The 19397-nt window shown below is 40.4% G+C and overlaps 1 protein-coding gene across 1 annotated transcript in view; it reads left to right on the top strand.

The window, feature by feature from the left end:
* The window catches only part of NUBPL (nucleotide binding protein like), a 288220-nt gene extending 271672 nt beyond the window's left edge, over positions 1 to 16548 (top strand). Inside the window, exons 15-16 of the mRNA XM_023521149.1 lie at positions 15817 to 15896; positions 16448 to 16548. Of these exons, the coding sequence (XP_023376917.1) occupies positions 15817 to 15896; positions 16448 to 16465 (98 nt within the window). The 3' untranslated portion in view covers positions 16466 to 16548. The remainder of the gene's footprint in view (positions 1 to 15816; positions 15897 to 16447) is intronic.
* Positions 16549 to 19397: the final 2849 nt, after the last annotated feature.

Genomic DNA, 19397 nt, shown 5'->3' on the forward strand with positions numbered 1-19397 from the left:
TTCTGGTTTGAGAAAAAGAGCATCATGGAAGAGAGTAGTAACACCAACAGAAATGTTGCATATTGCTGGGAAAGGACTGCAATTGTTTAACAAGTCATCACTTTGGTGCTGCCACCACCACCCCTGCTCCTCCTTTCCATCTTGTGCCCTCATTTAGGTGTCATTTCAATGTCAGTTCCTGCCAGTGCTCAGTCATTTAAATATGATAAACAACCACATAGCCATCTCCTTAATAGATTGAAAAGCTATGCATTATTTAAACCCACTCATCTCAGTCTTTCACAGACAGAATCAGCACAGCCTAAGTCCTCTCTGGATAGACCTATAAGGAACGTTCTGAGGCAGAGATGAGCAAAAATGTTTGGTCATTAACTTCTTTCTTCCTCGTTTTGGAGTGGAAGTGATGGACATAAAAGAAGATGCGTAATTTTATCTTTCTTAAAATAAGATAAAAACTGAGAAGAAAGTAAAGTAAAAGAACCAAAACTCTAATCCCTTTCCAACTTCATTTAATAACCACTTTGGCATGAGTAGTCCATGTGAGAGATTTCTGAGACTCCAGTTATATCTAAAAAAACAGGTTTTCAAAGTAAAAACAGAACATGAAGACAAGTATCCAGGGAAAATTCTAGCCTGTTTCTAAACTAACGTAGATGATTCAGATACTAGTGATATTTTGCCAGAATGGCCCAGGTAATTACATAATGTCCCACAGCCATTGGGGTGGAGAGAGCTTGCCCCAGATGAAGAAAGTAAACACAACTGTTTGAGAAATACCATGGCCAGAAGCATTAATTGGCCAATTCCTTGAAACACTTGGTTGCAGAAGAAAAGTCATGAGTGTGTTTCTCAATTCTTTACTCTTCTCTTCTCTAGTGGGAAATGTCATTGAGCCCCAGCTAAACCTGGAAGGTTTCCCACGGGGAGACAGGATGCATTTTCACGTGGGGGCTGTCCCAAGAAAATCACAGTACCTGCCAAACCGAAGAAAAATGGCTATTCTTTAATCAGAGGGTTGCCTGCTGCTGAATGCTGGGAGACTTGCTCTTTTAAGTGAAGCAAGAGAGCTCATGGCTCAGGATGGGATTGCTTCAGTTCAAAATGCACACCAGCCTGGGCAGGGCTAGTGGGTGAAAGTGCTGTCATGGACAGCTGGCTTGCCAAAATCCATTAAAAAATGAGATCTGGACGGTCAAAGTTGAAATCACTTCTGAAACTCCAGCCTTACAACCAAGAAAAGAGAGTTCACACCCTGTGTTTTGGCAGTTGCCAATGGGACATGTGTTATCAGGAATTTGGGGTATAAAGAAGGCTCCCAGCCCATGCAGCCTGTTCAAAACAAAATGAATAGAGCCCTCCTAACATTTAACATAGTAAAAGTAGTTTTACCAACACTCATCCCAAATGTAGCAGGGCCGGTATCAACTTCCCCTTTTTTCCTTTTTTTCTTTTCTAAAGCCAACCTCTTACTCAGAATTGCCAAGAAGGCTGAGATTCTGTTGACCTAAATTGACATTGTACCAAGTAAAAACTCTGAGCTAAATAAAACCTAAGGCTGCTGATCAAGATTGTGAGGGGTCCATTCTGAGAGCAGCACTGTTCTCAGTGTACATGCAAAAGGTGCCAGCCTAGCAGGCCAGTGAGTAGAAATTAGTCATGGAGTCTTAAAACCCACTGGCTGGACCATGGAGAGAAGACTAGGCTGCCTGCTCCCTCTCCTTGCACAGCTCCAGCTTGCATCCTCTTACATGGGGCCTGGGCGGCATTGCTAATGGAAGAATCTGCCTGCACACCTGAGAGCTCCTGCTGCCACCAGCCCCACTTCCAGCGGGAGTAATCTGATGAACAAATTCCCACTGGCTTATTAATGATTCAGTGTGTGGTTTGTTGTCTTCTACCAGGAGACAAGGGCAAGGAATCTCTAATGATGGAATTTCACAAATGCCATTGAGCCTGGGAGGGGGCTTTTCATCTCCCCTAGGTCCCCACCACCTTGTCTGACAGGCTTCAGTGAGGTCTGCTCACACTCAGCTCCACACCTTTTGTTCTGACATGGTGTTGGCCATCTGCCTTCCCGACCCCAGAGGAAGCCAGTGTTGCCTGGTGGGTTTCTATCGAGTATGAGGGAAAGGAATGTCATGCCTTTTCTGTAGCCACCTACCTGTCCTAGAAGATTAGGGAGTCTGTGCAAAGATAAACAGTTACATAAAGAAAGGTAGACTTACTTTAGTCCTGGATCTGGTTGTGTGGGGCCTGGAGTACCACGTGGGGTATTAAAAACTAATGTGGAGATTAACGCTATCTCTTCCTTGTTTGTTCTTCTGAGTCATGCTCTAGTTTAAGCAGCAAGAAAGATGATGACCTTTCTTTTCACTCTTAACTTAAAGAGCAGCTGATGCCTAATGGAAAATTTTGAGAAAGTTGTCGTCATGAACCAGTTTAATGGCCGGAGCATTTCCTGCAATGCTTTTTTTTTCTGGAGAAAGAATTTAAGGGTGAGAAATCTGGTGTGGTGGGGGGATGAATCTGGAAGTCTAGGGAAATGTTAGAACAGCAGGGTGACCGGGAACAAGTTCCCCTTCGTGTCTGTGGCTCTCTAATTTTCCTTGAGGTTTTTCTGAACTTTTAACATGAAGACATAAAGGATTCTTTGGGCTGTGGGCAGGGCAAAGAAGTTCAAGTCCAGACACTGGAGGTTTATCCTGGCCGTGCTGATGACCTGCTGAGGAAAGACATGTTCTAATTTCTTCTCTCATGTAAAAGTGATCATTCCTGTCCCATATGAATCTGATAAAAATGTTTGGAAGGTTATGTTAAACTTTGGGTGATATCTAGGCTAAATGCTAAAGGAATATACATTTAATTCCTCATCTGAAATTGTTTTATTGTGATTCTCTTCCCCATGGTAGGTTCATGAGGCTGTGTACTAGGATGTATCAGGAAAAGGCAGCAGGACTAAGTCTCATTATATTTAGTTATTTTGAAAAGACTTCTCCTGGGGAAGATGGCTAATGAATGATCTAAGAGTAAAGAATATGAAGGAATGTTCTATACAGAAGATAGGCACTAATTAATCTCTGTTGAGGCCGGAGAAAGAGGGGAAAAGAAATTTCTATTAAAGCAAGATACAGGTTAGACATTACAAAGAACTTGCTGATAGGGAGCATTTTAAGTTGCTGAGCAGAACAAGTAAAAACCATCATCTTGGCCTTGGCCAAACAACAACAACAAATACAATGAAGTGAGCCAAATTTTCCACATGGAAAGAGCCTATGTTATCTGAATTAATTAGGTCTGCTTTCTGGAATCAGCAGGCTTAAGTTCCCCACAACCAGCAGCCTAACCTGTGGGCTTTGCAATTTTAAGGTCTCTCCCTAGAAAAGTTGCATCTGGAAACCAGAGCCTTTCTCATCACTGTGAAAGTGAACTTACTGACAGTTCCAAGAAGATTATAGACTTTTTAACTGGGAGGGGTTTTTCCTCATTTTCTCCCTCCCTCCTTTCCTTCCTCTCTCTCTCCCTCTCCCCCTTCCCCCAACCCTTTTATCCAGTTAGTTAACCCACCACAGACAGATTCTTCCCAGGGGGTTATTTCTGCCTCCCACTTATTAAGACCACCAGGTCACATCATTTGTTTTCGATTAACCCAGAGATATCTAAAGCCGCTCTTAGGCCATTAACTGCTTTACTAGATGCCTGCTCTCCCACATCCTCCTCCTCTTCCCTCCAGTCTGCCTCCTTCACTATCCTTCTTTCTGCTTAAATTCTCCTCTGTTCCTCCTGCTTCCCTGAACCCCCTTTTTCTTTTTCCTTTCCCTTACCTCTCCCACTAAGTCTCCTTCTTTCTTTCTTTCCTTCTTTTTCTTTCTTCCCTCTTTTCTCCCCTCTCTCCCTTCCTTTTTTTCTTCCTTGTGTCTTTTCTTCTTTCTCTCATCCCTTTCTTTCCTTCCTTCCCTTCTTAACATCTTCCTTCCTTTCTTTTCTTTCTTTTCCCTTCTAAGCGACGCTTGCTGCACCTTCCAAAGCCATGATTAGAAAAATTAGATTGCTTTTTGGACTCTACAATAGAAGACTTGGCTGAAATCACTTCTGGGAGGTCCAGGAAAGCCAGAACAGATCATTCAGATTTGTTTATTCATTCAACAAATATTTATTATGCAGCTACTATATGTCAGTCTTCTGAGATTAAAACTATTGTCAGTGTTTAAATTGAGAGATAGTCTTGCACATCTGACATATGGATTAGAGGATGGACTAAAAGATCTTGTGTTATTCCCCAGCCCTGTGTTGCCCTGTGTTCATAATCAGTGATTATTGCTACAAAAAAGTGCAAGCAGAGACATTTTACAAATGTTACAAGCATCCTAAGAGCCATACTGATTTGCCATGGAATGTCACCAGGATTGTGTATGGTAATTAGTTTCCTTTTTTCCGGCCAAAAGCCCCTGCAGCGTGGCAGTGTCTGGCCCTTTCAAATTCTTTCTGAGCAACTAGTTTCTAGATCATTGTAATCAATTGTTTCCTATGGGCAAAACTTTCCCAGTAATGAGCTCATCATCCTATCGTGAAAATTCAGCAGCACAATTAATATTTGGGGATGAAAATAAATCACTGTTTTCTGAATAATGAGCCCCGGGTCCCGTTTTAGAGCTGAATATGCAGTGTAAGACCAAAATTTAATTTTTTCATGAGAACCGACAGACTTTACTTCAAACCAACTACACTTCATTAAAACTCTGATAAGAGTCTGTAAAGTGGCACAGAAATACTGCAGCTGTGGGCTCTCAGAGGGAAAGGAAAGAATCCTTATATTGTTCAAGTATGACACAATGAGTTTGCAATGGAGTCACTCCATCTCAGATATGTCCAGATTCAATGCATTAATTCTCCTCGCTTGCCACCCGGGTTCACTTGGTGGTGAAAGGGAGGCAGTAACCAATTCTTCTACTTGCTTTAGACTGTAAATTGAGAACTGAACAACTGAGTTGGGGGTGGAAGGAGATGGAGAAACAAGAAGGATAAACTCCCTTTTATAGGAGTCTGGTATCAGGACCAACAACATTTTGGGCAGGTCATGTCCAGAGGTGATGGTGGTGATCAGCCTTTGTGACTGCATTAGTGACTCTGCCTCTGTACTAGGGATTGGGGTTCTGAGGCCATTCAAAGAATATCTCTTCCAAGAAGCCTTCTATAATGCCTCATACTTAAGTTAGGTGACTTCTTTGTGCTCCCTAGGTATCTTGTGCACACTCCTATATAGTTCTTAACACCTATTGAATTGTATACTTTTTCACAGTGGTTGCACCATGGACTTTGGAGAAAGGTCATTTGGCTCTGTCACTGAGTAGCTGTGTGATCTTAGGCAAAGTACTTAACTTCTTTGAGCCTCAGCTTCCTCATGAATAAATATCAGAGATAATAATACTTAGTAGGGTTGATGTGGGGGTTAACTGAGTTAGTACAGGGCCTGACATATACTAATTATTATCACTATCATCATCAATATCATCTTTCTCACATGATCTAAGTTTCCTCATGTACAGCATTCATATATTAAGAGCTCAGCAGATAAGGTGTTCTCAATAAAAGTCTATTCAATGAATTTCATAACGGTAGCTGCCAGCATCTAGTAAGAGGCTAGATCTGCCTCTCATGGGATGATAATTTAGCCTAGAGAAAGCTAAGGGTCAACAGAGTTACAGAAATGGCCACTTATTTTTCTACATTTTTTGCAGTGGTCAAAGAGATGTGATAGAAATGGCCTTTGCTCTGAGGGGTTAGGATAGAAAAGATTTCTTCATAAAGAGATGGTGTGATGAATCCAGAGACTCCTGAGCCAGATAGATGCTTCTTGCCATACCTGATGTCTCCATTTAGAAAGGGGTAACTATTGGGGCATGTCTCCCAGGGAAAGCTCCCTGATAAAGAGCTCAGCATGATGCATGTAGAGAATGAAGCTGTGGGTAACTGTACCCTTCTCCATCTGCATTGCCTTTTGTGGGTCTCCAGGGGCAGTGGGGGCTCCCGTGGCTGTTCACACTGTGCCTGTGTGTGGTGTGCACTCATATGAGGTTCACTCTTAGTGTTAAGTTATTAGAAACTAAAGAATACTTCTGAGGGAGGAGTGCTCTGTACAAACAGTCAAATTTGTTTGCATCTGGAATGTATGAGTGTGCTCATGATTAAGGAGAACAATCTAGACAACGCCTCAGCCCTTTGAGTGCAGAAAACAACCGTTTTCTGCATACGTGCATGAGTGCGTGAGAGAGGGAGAGAGAGAGAGACAGAGACAGAGAGAAATGGATAGAGACACATAAGAGGGTCAGAGGAAGAGAAAAGAAAATCATGGCATTTCTAATCAAATTGTTTCCATAATATTACCTTTCTTAAAATTAGCATAACTGGTGAAATGAAGATGTGGCTACTGACTTGGAAATATTTCAGACAGCAGTGTTTCCTCTAGTTCATCAGAGATGTCATTTAAGAAAGAACAGCTAAAATGTGGTGATATAAATTCTACTTCCAACAGCCTTTTCTCAAGGAATGAAACTGGCTCACCTCTAGCACAATGGACTTCAAAATCACAGGAAGAGATATTTGTGTGACATGGTAGGGGAAATATAGCTAAGGAGAAGGCTTCATTACTGAGCAAAGAATAGAGAGGGAATTGCCTATGATGAAAGTTAGGAATCTGGACTCTAGTCCAGGATCTGCTAATAACTAATGTGTGACCTTAGGCAAGTCATTTCATTTCCTTAGGGCAAAGTTTTAATATCTGGTAGATCTCCTCCAGCTCTAACATTCTAACTTATTAAAGCACAAGAGTGTATACAAACAAAATAGCAAACAAGACATAGCTATACTCTTTACCTTTTCTTGCACATTGGAATTATGGCCCTATGTTATTCCATCTTTTTTATTGTCTGGACAAATATTCAAATGAGTTATAGATCAATTCTCTTTCAAAAAACTTTCCCACAATAAAAATTGCTATATCATCATCAAAAGAATTATAGATCCTCAGCTCATGGCATTTAATTTAAGTAATGATTTCTATATTTAATTCTTTCATCTAGTTATTTAATGTGTATTTTTAACATCAGCTATGTGCCCAGTGCTGTCCCAAGAAAGATGATAAGACCACTACACTTAAGAAACCACCACAAAATGATAGCCCAATAAAACATTAGTAGCATCTTGGAATTTCTCCAAGGATCTAACCTGCACATACATTTTGAAGTGAGCATTTACATGAGTATTTAAGCTGCAGGCAGCTAGTCCAGGGTGTGTCTACCTACACCATTATATAAAATGCTTTCATCAATACTGTGTCAGCCAGGTTTGTATTGACTAGCTGGAATTATGGCTGGCATAAAATTCTACTTCCTTTGTCCAAGGAACAATGCAAGCGTAAAAGAGAAGTTCCCACCAAAGTCTGAAAAGACAGTCTGGGATCCTGAACTTTACAGGGGACAATGGGCATCTCCTCTGTGTTGGGATCATCTGTTAGGTTCCATCTCCTGAGTGGTGGTGGTAGTGAGTGATAACTAGAGCCCTGAGCATGGAGGATGTTCATTGCACGTTTTCCTGTAAGTGCTTCTCTGCTTCCCTGAAGCTGTTATCAGGCTTCCTGATCTCTGCGTAGTGCAAACTTTAAGGGTACTAAAAACAAATCAGGAAGTGATCATCAAAGTGAGCACAATGAGCAAGAATGCTGTGCAGGTAAAACTTTGTAAATATTTAACAAGTTTTTTTTTTTAAATAGCTTCCAACTTAAACCTTAAATTACTAACATAACTGTGTGTGTGTGTGTGTGTGTGTGTGTGTGTGTGTGATGTTTTCTTTGCTCTCCTTTCCTAAGGATTGGAGAGTCCTAAGGGTTGGGCCAGAGCTGAGGGTAGGACATGACTGGGGGGAGGAATTGAGCAAAAAGTGTCCCCAGTCCTCAGTCATTCTCGTTTATGAGAGCCCTCAGAAACCTTTTGGACAATGAATTTGAACTGAGTCCTCTAGCAAACTGGAGGATAGGGATTTGGAGGAGAAAGATATATCGAATACTAAATTATAAGAGCTGTTCAGTCCCTGGAAGAAAATTTATCCTTAGGGGAAGAAAAATTCCAGCCCAGCAAGCTCGGCTTAGCAACAGGACTTAAGGGTCAAAAGGAGTAATGACTCTTGGTTCAGTATGAAGGCTGTTATTTGAAGCCACCCTGGTCCAATTATCTTGGTGTTGTATGCTTGCCCTAGAGAGAAGAATAAATAAAACTGGAAAAGCAGAGTCACCAAACTCTGCACCACCATGAAGCCCAAACAACTCCTGCAGGATGAGGCCTCTCCCCAACAGAGCATAACACAAGGAAAAACACCATTTCCTTTCTGTGTGACAGTGTGCTGAGTGGCCAAGGCATTTGGCAAGGCTCTGCCTCCAGAGCAGAGCATCAGCCATAGCAGAGCTGTCAGCCTGCAGGGCTAGAGGTTGACAATGTTGGGGAAAAGATGCACACAGAGGCATTATCTCAGAGAGCATGGGCCCAGAAGGAGTCTCAAACACTTCTGAGACATCCCCCAGGACTCCCAAGAATCCCTACAATGTGAGGTGCTGTGGAGAGGGAGGAAGGCAGATATAATCCTAGAAGCCAGTAAAACGCCATATTAAGAATAAATTTGGTTCAATGATTCCTGTAGCCTAGAGACATTTGGGTCACACTTCTTTGGAAATGTGCTTTTGAGGGGTGTATCAAACACTGAACATTCTACTTCAGTTATTCTTAGCCTCACCTGTCTTATTCCAGCAGCTGCAGCAGTCACCAGCTCTGCATGGGCTCTAGTGGACTTCACTCAGATGCCACCTGACACTGTCTAGCCTCATAACTGCACTACAAGTCTTTCCTCTTTTTCCTGGGGCTTTCTTGTTGACACAAAGTCACATGACTCCACTAGGTTCCTATACCTGAGCAACACTCTGGAAATGCAAGAGAGCTAACAATCCCATGGTTTAGATCTTTGACAGTGGGAAATGGGAGTTCTCCCCCAGTGGTAGAGAAAATCTTCCATATTTTTCTCCCATCCCAATGCAATGTAAGTCTCTGGGATGCAGTTTATATAGTTTCTTGGATGATGGTCCCATCAGATGGAGCAAGAAGATATGGAGAACAGCCGTGTAGCTTGACCTATGGGACCGGGCACAAAGTGTCCAGATCTTTGTGTCTCATATTAATGATTACCAGAGGATATCTACCACAGAGGAGGATTTCAACAACCAGTGGGACAGATGACTCATCCTGCAGATATAAGCCAGTGTCTTTCTTCAGCTACCCCAGAGTTTTGTGCAGTGATCCCATAAACAGAGTGACCAAGATAGCAAGGAAGGAACCTGTGCATGGGCCCAAAAGGATGAGTTCCCCCTTACCAAGGCTGCTCTGACCACTGGCACTGCCAGAAACAGACTGATATTGATTCCTTGGTACAACACCATTTTTTAAATGAGACTAGCCAGTCACTTTATGGCAGGGCAGTTATATTAGTCCTTTCCACCCTAGTGGGCAGCAATTCATCTTTACTGGAATTGATACCTACTCTGCATATAGGTTTGTTTTCCTTCCCATAGTGCCTCCACGAGCATAACCATCTAAGCCTTTCAGCATACCTGATATATTGATATGGTAGTCCTGAGAACATTACATAAGACCAAGAGACACATTTTACAGCAATGACAAAAGAGGTGTGACTGTAGACACATAGCTACAGGATCCACCATATATGCTGTCACCCAGAAGCAGCCGGTCTAATAGAATGGTGAACTGAACTATTAGAGGCTCAGCTAAGTCACCACCTTGGGGAACATATTCTGTAGAGTTAGAGCACTTTCCTCTGAGTATGCAATAAATGTGTGAAATAACTGCCAATATATGGTATTATGTCCCCAGTAGTTACAACTATTGGGAGGGAGGTATGGCCTCTCTCATCATCACTCCCAGCAATCTTCTTATGGAATTTTTGTTTCCCATCTCGACAAACAAAGTTTTCCAGGTCTAGAAGCCCTGGTTCCAGAGGTGACCATAAGGTTTCCACTGAACTTGAAACTGCAACTACCACCAAGACACTTTGGGCTCCTCATGCTGGTGGATCAACAAGCAAAGAAAAAATTATGTACTGAATATTATGAGGAGCTGAGGTTGTTCTGCATAATACGAACAGGAAAGAGTGTGTTTGAAATCCACAGGATTCACGAGGATGTATTTTGGTGCATCTGTAGAATATTGGTAATTATAGAATTCACGGCCCAAGGCTGGGGAGCGGGGAGGCGAAAAAAGCAAGAAAGACCTCAGACTCCTTAGGAATGTAGATCTTGAATACTACTCAACAAGTAGTACAGATTAGTGGCAAAGTTCTGGCCAAGATGACAGAAGTCTAAAGTGGGAGCTAGAAGAAGGGGATGGTGAATGTCAACTTTGGCCCTAGGACCAGCTGCAACTGTGGGACTGCATTATATTTCACTAACACTCTTGACTCGGATCTTTAAGGCAATTTCAACTGCCGCCAGCTTGAGGAAGACTCTGTGACCGATTAGACTCAGACCTCTCCCTTCAGAAAAAAAAAGGCATCTTGTTCTCAGAAAAATAGAGACTCTAGAGTACACTCAAGTGAGCCAGGGCACAAGCAGGCTGCTTGGCGCAAGGGATGGACTATATTAACTTTTCTTATCCACCACTTTAAATCTCTCCATTTCTCTTGTCTCTTATTCCAGCTGTCACTGCAGCAAGCAGCTTCACAATTGCACAACCTGACAGTTCTTTGCCTCACATCCATGCTGTGTACTGCTCGTCTGTTACTCTGAGACTTTGTTGATACCAAGACATAGAAATTTACAGCAACTCTTACACATGAGAGTGTGCAAGAGAATTAACTATACAGTGAAACTTTGACAAATAGGGAATGGGAGCAGGGAATAAATTCTTCCACTTTTGTCCCCTATAAAGACATTTCTGAGACATTGTTTACATGGCTTCATGGAAGATGATTCTATGGCATCAAACAATTCGTTGTGTTCAGTGATGTCCAGCCCAAGACACTTCCTTGTATTGGTTCTATCTCCTTTCCTGTCTCACCTCCCTTGTCCACTCTTGATCCTTGGTATATCCTCCCTACTTAAATCGTAGCATGTGAAACTTTGCCTCAGGCTCTGCTTTCTGAAGAAGTCAGGTTAAGAAAAGGGATATCTCTGAAGATTAAAAAAAAAGAAAGTTAAACATACAAAAATGAAAATATTCTCCAAGGAAAGATAAGTCAAAGTTTAAGCCTAACTGTAGATGAACAGCCCTTGGTACAAAGTGTCTTCTATGGGGATAAGATTTGAGCTTCAGTACTTGGTATTAAGTAGCAAAAGCTATAAAAGAGTAGTTTATAAGCCTTCTTAAATTGCCACGGGACACCTCCACTGACATTTCAGAAAACTTTTACATATAATTCAAGAGCGACAAACACTAATATCAGGATTTGGGTTGTCCCAGAGTAATCTTGTAAGAAGGTGAAGGTAATATTTAACCTTTCCAGATATTCTTTCTGTGTCTTGTGCTCCTCCCCTAAGACATTCAGTGCTTATATTCTCTTTTCCCTCTCCCTTCTCTTGACCTTTTAGCTAAATATTATTTTGAAGTGGACACTTTAGGTAATCTGCAACTGAGAGGTAGTCCTTTAAGAATCCCAGGAGGTTTTTGCAGACTAACTTTTAACTTAATCGACCATATTTCTAATGGTGAAATTTCTGTCATCAATCCTTGACTGGTGTGTGTGTGTGTTTTAACCACATACACATCAACAAACAAATGTTGGCAAGGATGTGGAGAAAAGAGAACCCTTATGCACTGTTGATGGGACTGCAGTCACTATGGAAAACAGTATGGAGGTTCCTCAAAAAAATTAAAAATAGAACTATCTTATGACCCAGCAATTCCACTTCTGGGTATTTATCTGAAGAAATACAAAACACTCGTTCAAAAAGATATATGCACCTCTATGTTCATTTTTTACATTATTATTTACAGTGTAAAAATTTAGCATTATTTACAATAGCTAAGATATGGAAGCAACCTAAGTGCCCATAAGTATACAATTGGATAAAGAAGATATGCTGCATATGTATATATATTTATACTTATAATGGAATATATATTTATAATGGAATATATATTTATAATAGAATATTACTCAGCCATAAAAAAGAATGAAATCTGACTATTTGCTAACAACAATGGATAGACCTAGAGGATATTATACTAAGTGAAATAAGTCAGACAGAGAAAGACACCATATGATTTCATTTATTTGTGGAATCTAAAAAATAAACAAACAAAACAAAAAAATTACATTCACAATTCTTTAAGTTTCATTTATGTCTAGGACTTAGCCCAAGCTATTTTATTTCCATGTCTTTTCAGGTAATGATCTTAACTATGAGAAGAAAGAGCAAGAAAACAAAAACAAAAACAAAAAACCCTGGCTGTTTTTTCCCACCATATTATTATACAATTTTTAATAATAGTTGAAAGTCAGAAAAATTTTACGTGAATACCCTTCTACTTACTGCCTAGATTTTTTCATTAATATTTTACTACACTTATCTTATCACATATCTACATATCTGGCCATTCCTCTAGACACCCAATAATCCATCTTATTTTTTGATGCATTTCAAAGTAAATTGCAGATGTCACTACTCTTCCCCCTCAATAATTCCCTGGCTTGCTTTTCCTCTTAAGTAATCTGCATGTCAAGACATGCAATAAGAATTCAGCAACTGCTGCTTAAAAAAATCATTCATTACTCTGGGAATCATGGCAAAGTGAAACACGTGGATGGAATGAATTCAGTTCCTCCTACTATTGTCTAGAATAGCAAGGAGGTGACTAAAGCTATGAATGTTCATTTCCTGAAAACTAAAGTTCTAACTTGTCATGTTCATAGTAAGAAAGAGCCATCAAACACATTAGTTCTTACTTAGCCACATGCTATAGTAAAACCAGCTCTCAAGTGTTTATTTTAAATACCCAAATCATTTTGCAGGGGCTTCATGTGCATAGGTAAAAGTCCTTGAAGCTATAAATCATACCTTGAACTAAGTACAAAGTTTGAGTCAGACCAAGGTAAGTTGTCTGATTGCATTCCTGACCCACAGTTACTCTTTGTGGATAAAAACAAGTTACACCATCTCTATTCTTTCTAAATTCATGATCTCCCTGACACAGCACCAGCCACTGGGTTTGTGGTTTCTCCGCCAAGTGTCTCTGACAACTTCAGCCCCAGTGCTCTCTCATGCCCACTTAGAATAGGTCTACTTACTATTGCACAGTGGAGCACTTAATTGTTTAATTATTTTGTTTAGGGCAGCCCTATCACCCTCCCATAGCTAAGTTCTTGGAAAATAAGCCCATCTTCTGAATATTTTACCCTTAGTGCTAGGTGGCTTGGCACAGCGCTAGACACACATCTAAGACTTTACAGATCTTAAAGCCTTCTTATATATGTTTTCTCATTTGAACTTAATATAATAGTAAACTGCTTGGCCTACTTGCTTCAAAAAAAAAAAAACTGGCTTTGGGTGCTTTTAAAGTGTTGCTCCTGGGATATGTGATCATAGCAGTTAATACCAGCCAGAATACTTTCCAGCAAGTCCGCAGGCAGTCATCATGAGAAGGGACTTAGAGACAGGGCCTTTCTGTGTCAGAGCCAGAATTCAGAAATGCTCTGCTTTTCTTGAGTAAAAGACACCCAGGGTTTTTCTTTTCAACACCCATTTGCACTGACCTCTTTTTCTGGCTTCTCAGTAAAAGGATTAAGGACTCAGGAAGCATTGGGGGAGGAAAATGGCTTGTTCAGCTGGATAGGGGGCTTAGGCGAGTCTGACATCGTGGAGCAGAAAAGACATGAAGGAGCTTCCATTGCTGTTTCTGGTAGTTCTACCAACCCAAGTCCCCGTCCAACCCTGGGTCATCCCACAGCGATGTGCATGGTGGTATATCTGTTATGCACATTGAGTCAGACTATTCCCTCAAGTAAACATATCCTGGGAGTTAGCAGGACATAGGGTGCTGAAACACTGAGGCCATTCATTAATCTGAATTACCTAAATCATTTATATCAGCTTCCAGAGGGTCCAATCCCTTCTGAGAATGTAGCCCATGGCAGTGTGTGGATCCTTATATGTGACACCTTGTGAGTGATTAACTGAATAATAAATACACTGATATGCTTTAAAAATGAAAATAGATTCAAGCAACAGATGAATGTGCCTTTATTTTTTCTAAATTTCCCCAGAAGAACTTCCTTCTCATTCTGAATTTTATATAATAGAGAAATCAGCTACAAATGCACTAGAAATATTGAAAATAATTTCATTGAGGCTGACAATAGGTGACAGCAACTGGGCCTCTTGGCCTGTTCCTGACCTGAGCTGGATTTAATTCCAGAACCCCGGTGGGCTACGAAGTGACCCTCTCTTCATTATCCTTATTTTTACTGTGATATTGCAGTGGTTTCAGTAAAAAAAACAAACTGAAAGAAATTAGAGTCTTATCATCAAAATTGAGATATAAGGCACCCAGGAAGAAGCCAATTGTCTAGAGAAGAGTGAGTCCCAGAGCTTCTACTCTTGTATCTCTTCCTTCCTCTGTCATTCTACAAGATCATTGCCTTCGATATTTCTCAGAACAGTCTTCCCAGGAGTACTCTGGAAAACAAAAAAGCGTAGAGAACAAGCAAGTGTAATGGCAGAGCAGAGGTGGGGCTGCTTTACAGGGGTCTTGGCAAAGAAGCACCTTGTGATATTCAGGAGACCACTCAATTCTCTCCTCTACATTCACACCTATGGTGGCCTTGGATTCCCATCAGAGCCTACACTGTATGATGCCTGGAGATTGAAGAGACCCCTATGGCCACTTCAGACACAGTCTATGGGTTACCAGATTAAAACCTCTGCTGCCCACTAAGATGTTGGCATGCCATGGCCAGCATGTCACAAATGGTTGCCATAACTCTAGGCATCATGACCTCAGAAAGCCATTTCCAAAGGCAACTAGTACAAATGTCCATTACATGCCTTCTATCTTTTATTAATTAAAATCACAACTAACAGTAGAAAGATCCTGGTGCCCTAAGGACTTCGGTGAAAGTTTGAGGTCATGGCTATTTGGCTTCTCGTCACTAAGAGAAAAACCAAGCTTCCGCTCAAGACCAGCCAGAAATAGCAAAAAATGCTATAGCATCCTGACAGTCTTATCTTTCAACCAGTCACTGCAGTGTCTGTGCATAAGCAGTTATTAAATTATTCATTCTGATTAAATGGGGAGGAAATCAGATGCAACAGGTGTGGTTCTTCCTGCTTGTTGAATGGCTTTAAAACAAGCTTTCAGAGACTGGTCACCTCGGGGAAAGCAGCAGAAGGACAAATCAGCTGCATTTTAAGCTAATTACCAAAATACTACAATATCTGTCAAGTGGGGACATTTTGTTCCAGTGTTAGTAGTCAGAGAGAACTCCGGAAAGGAAAGGAGAGTGTTCCATAAGCAATTTACTCTACTTATACTCCAAAAAAGCCTCTTGACGCAAGGCAAGGTCACATTCCAAGTGTTATTGTACCTGCTTGTAAACTTGAGTAGAATCTCATTTTAATAAGTTTAAAGAGACTTCCAAATTGCTACATTAGATCCAAATCTCATTAAACTTGAAGCCTATTGTTATAATATATTAAAATATACTGTGTTTCCTGGGTTTAAAATTCACTCGCACAAAGCAAATCTTAGGTGTACAATTCATTTGCAGATGACATGTGGGGGAAGGAAAGAAGAGATGAATGCCAAAGGATACGCCTGCCTTGTGCCAACCCATTAGAGCCAGAGAAGGTAAGTGATGCTCCATTCTTCTACAATGACTGTAGTTGAATACAGCACAGTATCTTAAAGAAACATGACATGTTTTTCAAATGTTAGGTGCTTATGTTCTGCAGTTTATAAATTGCACGGTTGTTTGTTTTTGCCCCAATTTTTCTTTCTTTTTTTCTGTCAGGAGCTCATTGTGTTAATATTAACAGCTAAAGAATACTATAGAATGAGCAAGGTTTTGAGTTGCCATTATCTATTCAGAATATAATTAAAGGTTCACTAGAAACAGTCTGTAACTGGAAGATGCTGAGTGCTCACAAAGCAACCTACCTAGATCACCTGTTTTCTCTCCCTGGCCCCAGAGAGATCCAACACCTCCACTGTCTCTAATTTCTATGGAACCTCAGTTTCCTCATCTACAAAATAAAGATCTGGGCCCCATGATCTCTAGGGCTTTTGATGTTCTGAAGTTCTAAAGTTTTATGATTCTACACACCCCAGGTCAGGGTTTTAACAGAATCCCCACATATTATAAATATTACTAAGTCACAAACTGGCATGCTTTTCCATAGGCCGCTAAGAATATTTAATGAAGCGGACAAAACACTATATGAAAAGAAAACATCTTCATTCAAAGGATGGATGACTAAAAGGATAAATATTTCTAAATGCTTTGTATGATTTTTTTCCCTCTACACTATTTCCTGTATCCACACTGATGAATAATGTTAATTTGTGAAGCTCTCTCAAGGCATGGAAATAGCCTTGTTCAGTTGTATATTAAAATGGCATTCTTCCTACATTATACTTTATGAATGGAAGGTTAATGAAATTGTGCATGTTTCACTTTTCACTCTGCAGGTTATTTTGTAATAGGGCTGAGACTGTCCTACCTTTAATTTGGTATTTTATTAAATTAAATGCATTTCATAGGAAGGATCATTTTATTCCGCTATTCTGTCTTATATTCACAAGCAAGAGGGCATGCTAAGTGCTTTCTCTTGTTGATTCTTTTAGGAGTTTCCTGTTTCCAGTGAATGTAATGTAAGCTCATATTTTGCACAGAAAAAAAAATGTTATGAATTTCTTTAAATTGAAGGTCTTTAAACTGACACAGAAACTTTCTTTTGGATTCCTGTGGTTTGCTCTCATCTTATTTAAAAAAAAAAAAAAAAAGACTTTAAGCAGATTAATGGTTAACTCGATGGTTCTCAACTGGGGGGTTATTGGCACTGGGTGGACAATATTTAGTTTGCATGACTGACCCACGCATTGCAAGGTATTTGGCATTCCTGTGTCCCTCTGATCAATGTGACAACCATACCAGCCTCCCATACATCTCCAAATGCCAACTTCCCTGAAAGAGTCCAAAGCAGAAGTTTTCTTCTGCACAAAGGAGATCGATAAGAGATTAGTTTTCAAAAGCCCAAAGAGGGTTTGTGTCCACATGTGGAAAAATGTGATGACACTTATATTAAGAGAAAAAGCATAAGAGAGGATGTATGAGAATCGTAAGACTCGTAAAAAAAAATCATACACTTTTCCTAGATCTTAAATAAGAATCAAAGTTTTAATCACATAACTTTATGGAAAATGTGGACTCATTTCTCTTTTATACTCTAGAACAGACTCAATGTGATCCACCATAAAATAACCCTAAGAAGTAAAAACGCTGCATAATAAGAAACATACACAGGAGAATAAGTGGATTTTGTTTCCATGTTCCAAATTCCTCTGTGGTGTCAGGGTTTTAAGTTCCAATAAAATCCAACAAACAGTTATCGGGTGCTAAATGAGAAGGATGGTCTCTTGGGCCTTAGGAATGTAAAAAATGAATAAGACATGTTCTCTGATTTTGAGGATCACAGTTGTGCTTTGGAGACCAACTCTTAAATAACCAGGGTGTAAAATAGTAAACACCACCATGAAGTATGTTTACATGCTATAGAAATCAGGTAAAGAGATAGCCGATTTCACCCAGGCTTAAGGGAGTGCATGGCGGGGGGAGGCAGAGATTGGCAGAGGCAGGGAAAGCCTCAGAAAGAAGGTATCTAGAAGGATAATGGGCATTTGCCAGGTAGTGAAGGAGTAGAGAATGGAATTCCTAGTAGAGAACAGCATATACAAAAAGTGTGAAAGAGAAGAGAACGGAGAAAGTCCAGTGTGGTGGGGCATTGGTAGAGGGATGGTAAAGGGGAATGCAGAAGATGAATCAGAGTCGGCAGCATCTAGAATGCCAGACTAAGAAGCTGGAGTTTACCTTATAGATAGAAAGGAAGCAATTGAGAATTTAAAGAGGAAAGTAAATTATATGGGGACAAGAACTCTGATAGCAGTATGGGAGATGGGTAAATGTAGACAAACTTCAAGCAGGTATATTAAGAGAATTGGTCTTAAAACTTCACTTCTAAACACTCATTCATAAGATTTGGGAAACCAAGTTAATCCATAGCAAATTGAAGGCATATAATAACTTTGAGGATTTTCACCAGTGAAATTTTTAATGATTTCCCCTATTCCTGATATTTTGAAGCTCTAACCCCTGTTCTTTTCTAAACAAGGAAACATGAAGGATTTCTTATACCAGGTCACCATGTTTGTATGATATAGTCACACTGACATAGACACAGTTGATTCAGAGATTCACAGTAGGCACATCGACAGCCTGGGTGACTGGCTCTGGGTTCTGGCCAGTGACGGGTACCTTTTATTGGATGAGGGCTATCTAACAATCAGATCCTCTCAGAGTGTTTGAGCACAAGACTTGCGGAAAACACAGTGACAAAAAGCCAAGATATACAGAGAAAAACTAACGGAAGCCATTAAGTAAGAAGAAACCAGGAGGTGCTGAGAAGAGTCAGAAGCAGAAGAAAAGAGAGATGCTAAGACAACGAGTAGCTGAGTCTTCTGGGTGGGGCAGCCAACATCTCGTCTGAGAGGCATCCCAAGCTTCCAGGACTGTTGTCCTACCATTATTGTCCTCTTCTCAGCAGGTATGTGATGTTCTAATGCGAAGAGCTAGCTGTGTAGCTGCTCAGATTTTTTTCATGCTCTTTCTTCGGCCTTTGTATCTCTTAAAAAAATAAATTCAAATCAACTGAGATAACTTGTATAATTCTCTGTTTTTTGCAAACTGAAGGAAACTTACATATCTCACTCAGTGAGACGGTTGTATTTCTTCAGAGTCAATAGTAAAATTATTGTTTGCTGAGTGCTCATGTGCCAGGGACTGTGACAAGATTGTATGTGCATGATCTCACTTAAACCCCATGATCATTCTATGAGACAGATTCCTCTATTATCCCCATTTTACAGATGAGGAAAAGGTCTCATAAAGGCTAAATAACATGACCACTTTTGCACGACTAATGAGTAGCAGAACTGGGGTCTGGATCCGGATCGATGGGAATTTAAAACTGGCATTCTTGACAATTGTAGCTTTGTGGCAGAGACGGCCAGCTGCTCCCCTCAGATTATGCTCCACATTCCATAGAACACTGTTGTTGCTGGGAAGTCACAACC

The sequence above is a fragment of the Pteropus vampyrus genome, unplaced genomic scaffold (assembly GCF_000151845.1).
Source record: "Pteropus vampyrus isolate Shadow unplaced genomic scaffold, Pvam_2.0 Scaffold297, whole genome shotgun sequence".
Taxonomy (NCBI): Eukaryota; Metazoa; Chordata; class Mammalia; order Chiroptera; family Pteropodidae; genus Pteropus; species Pteropus vampyrus.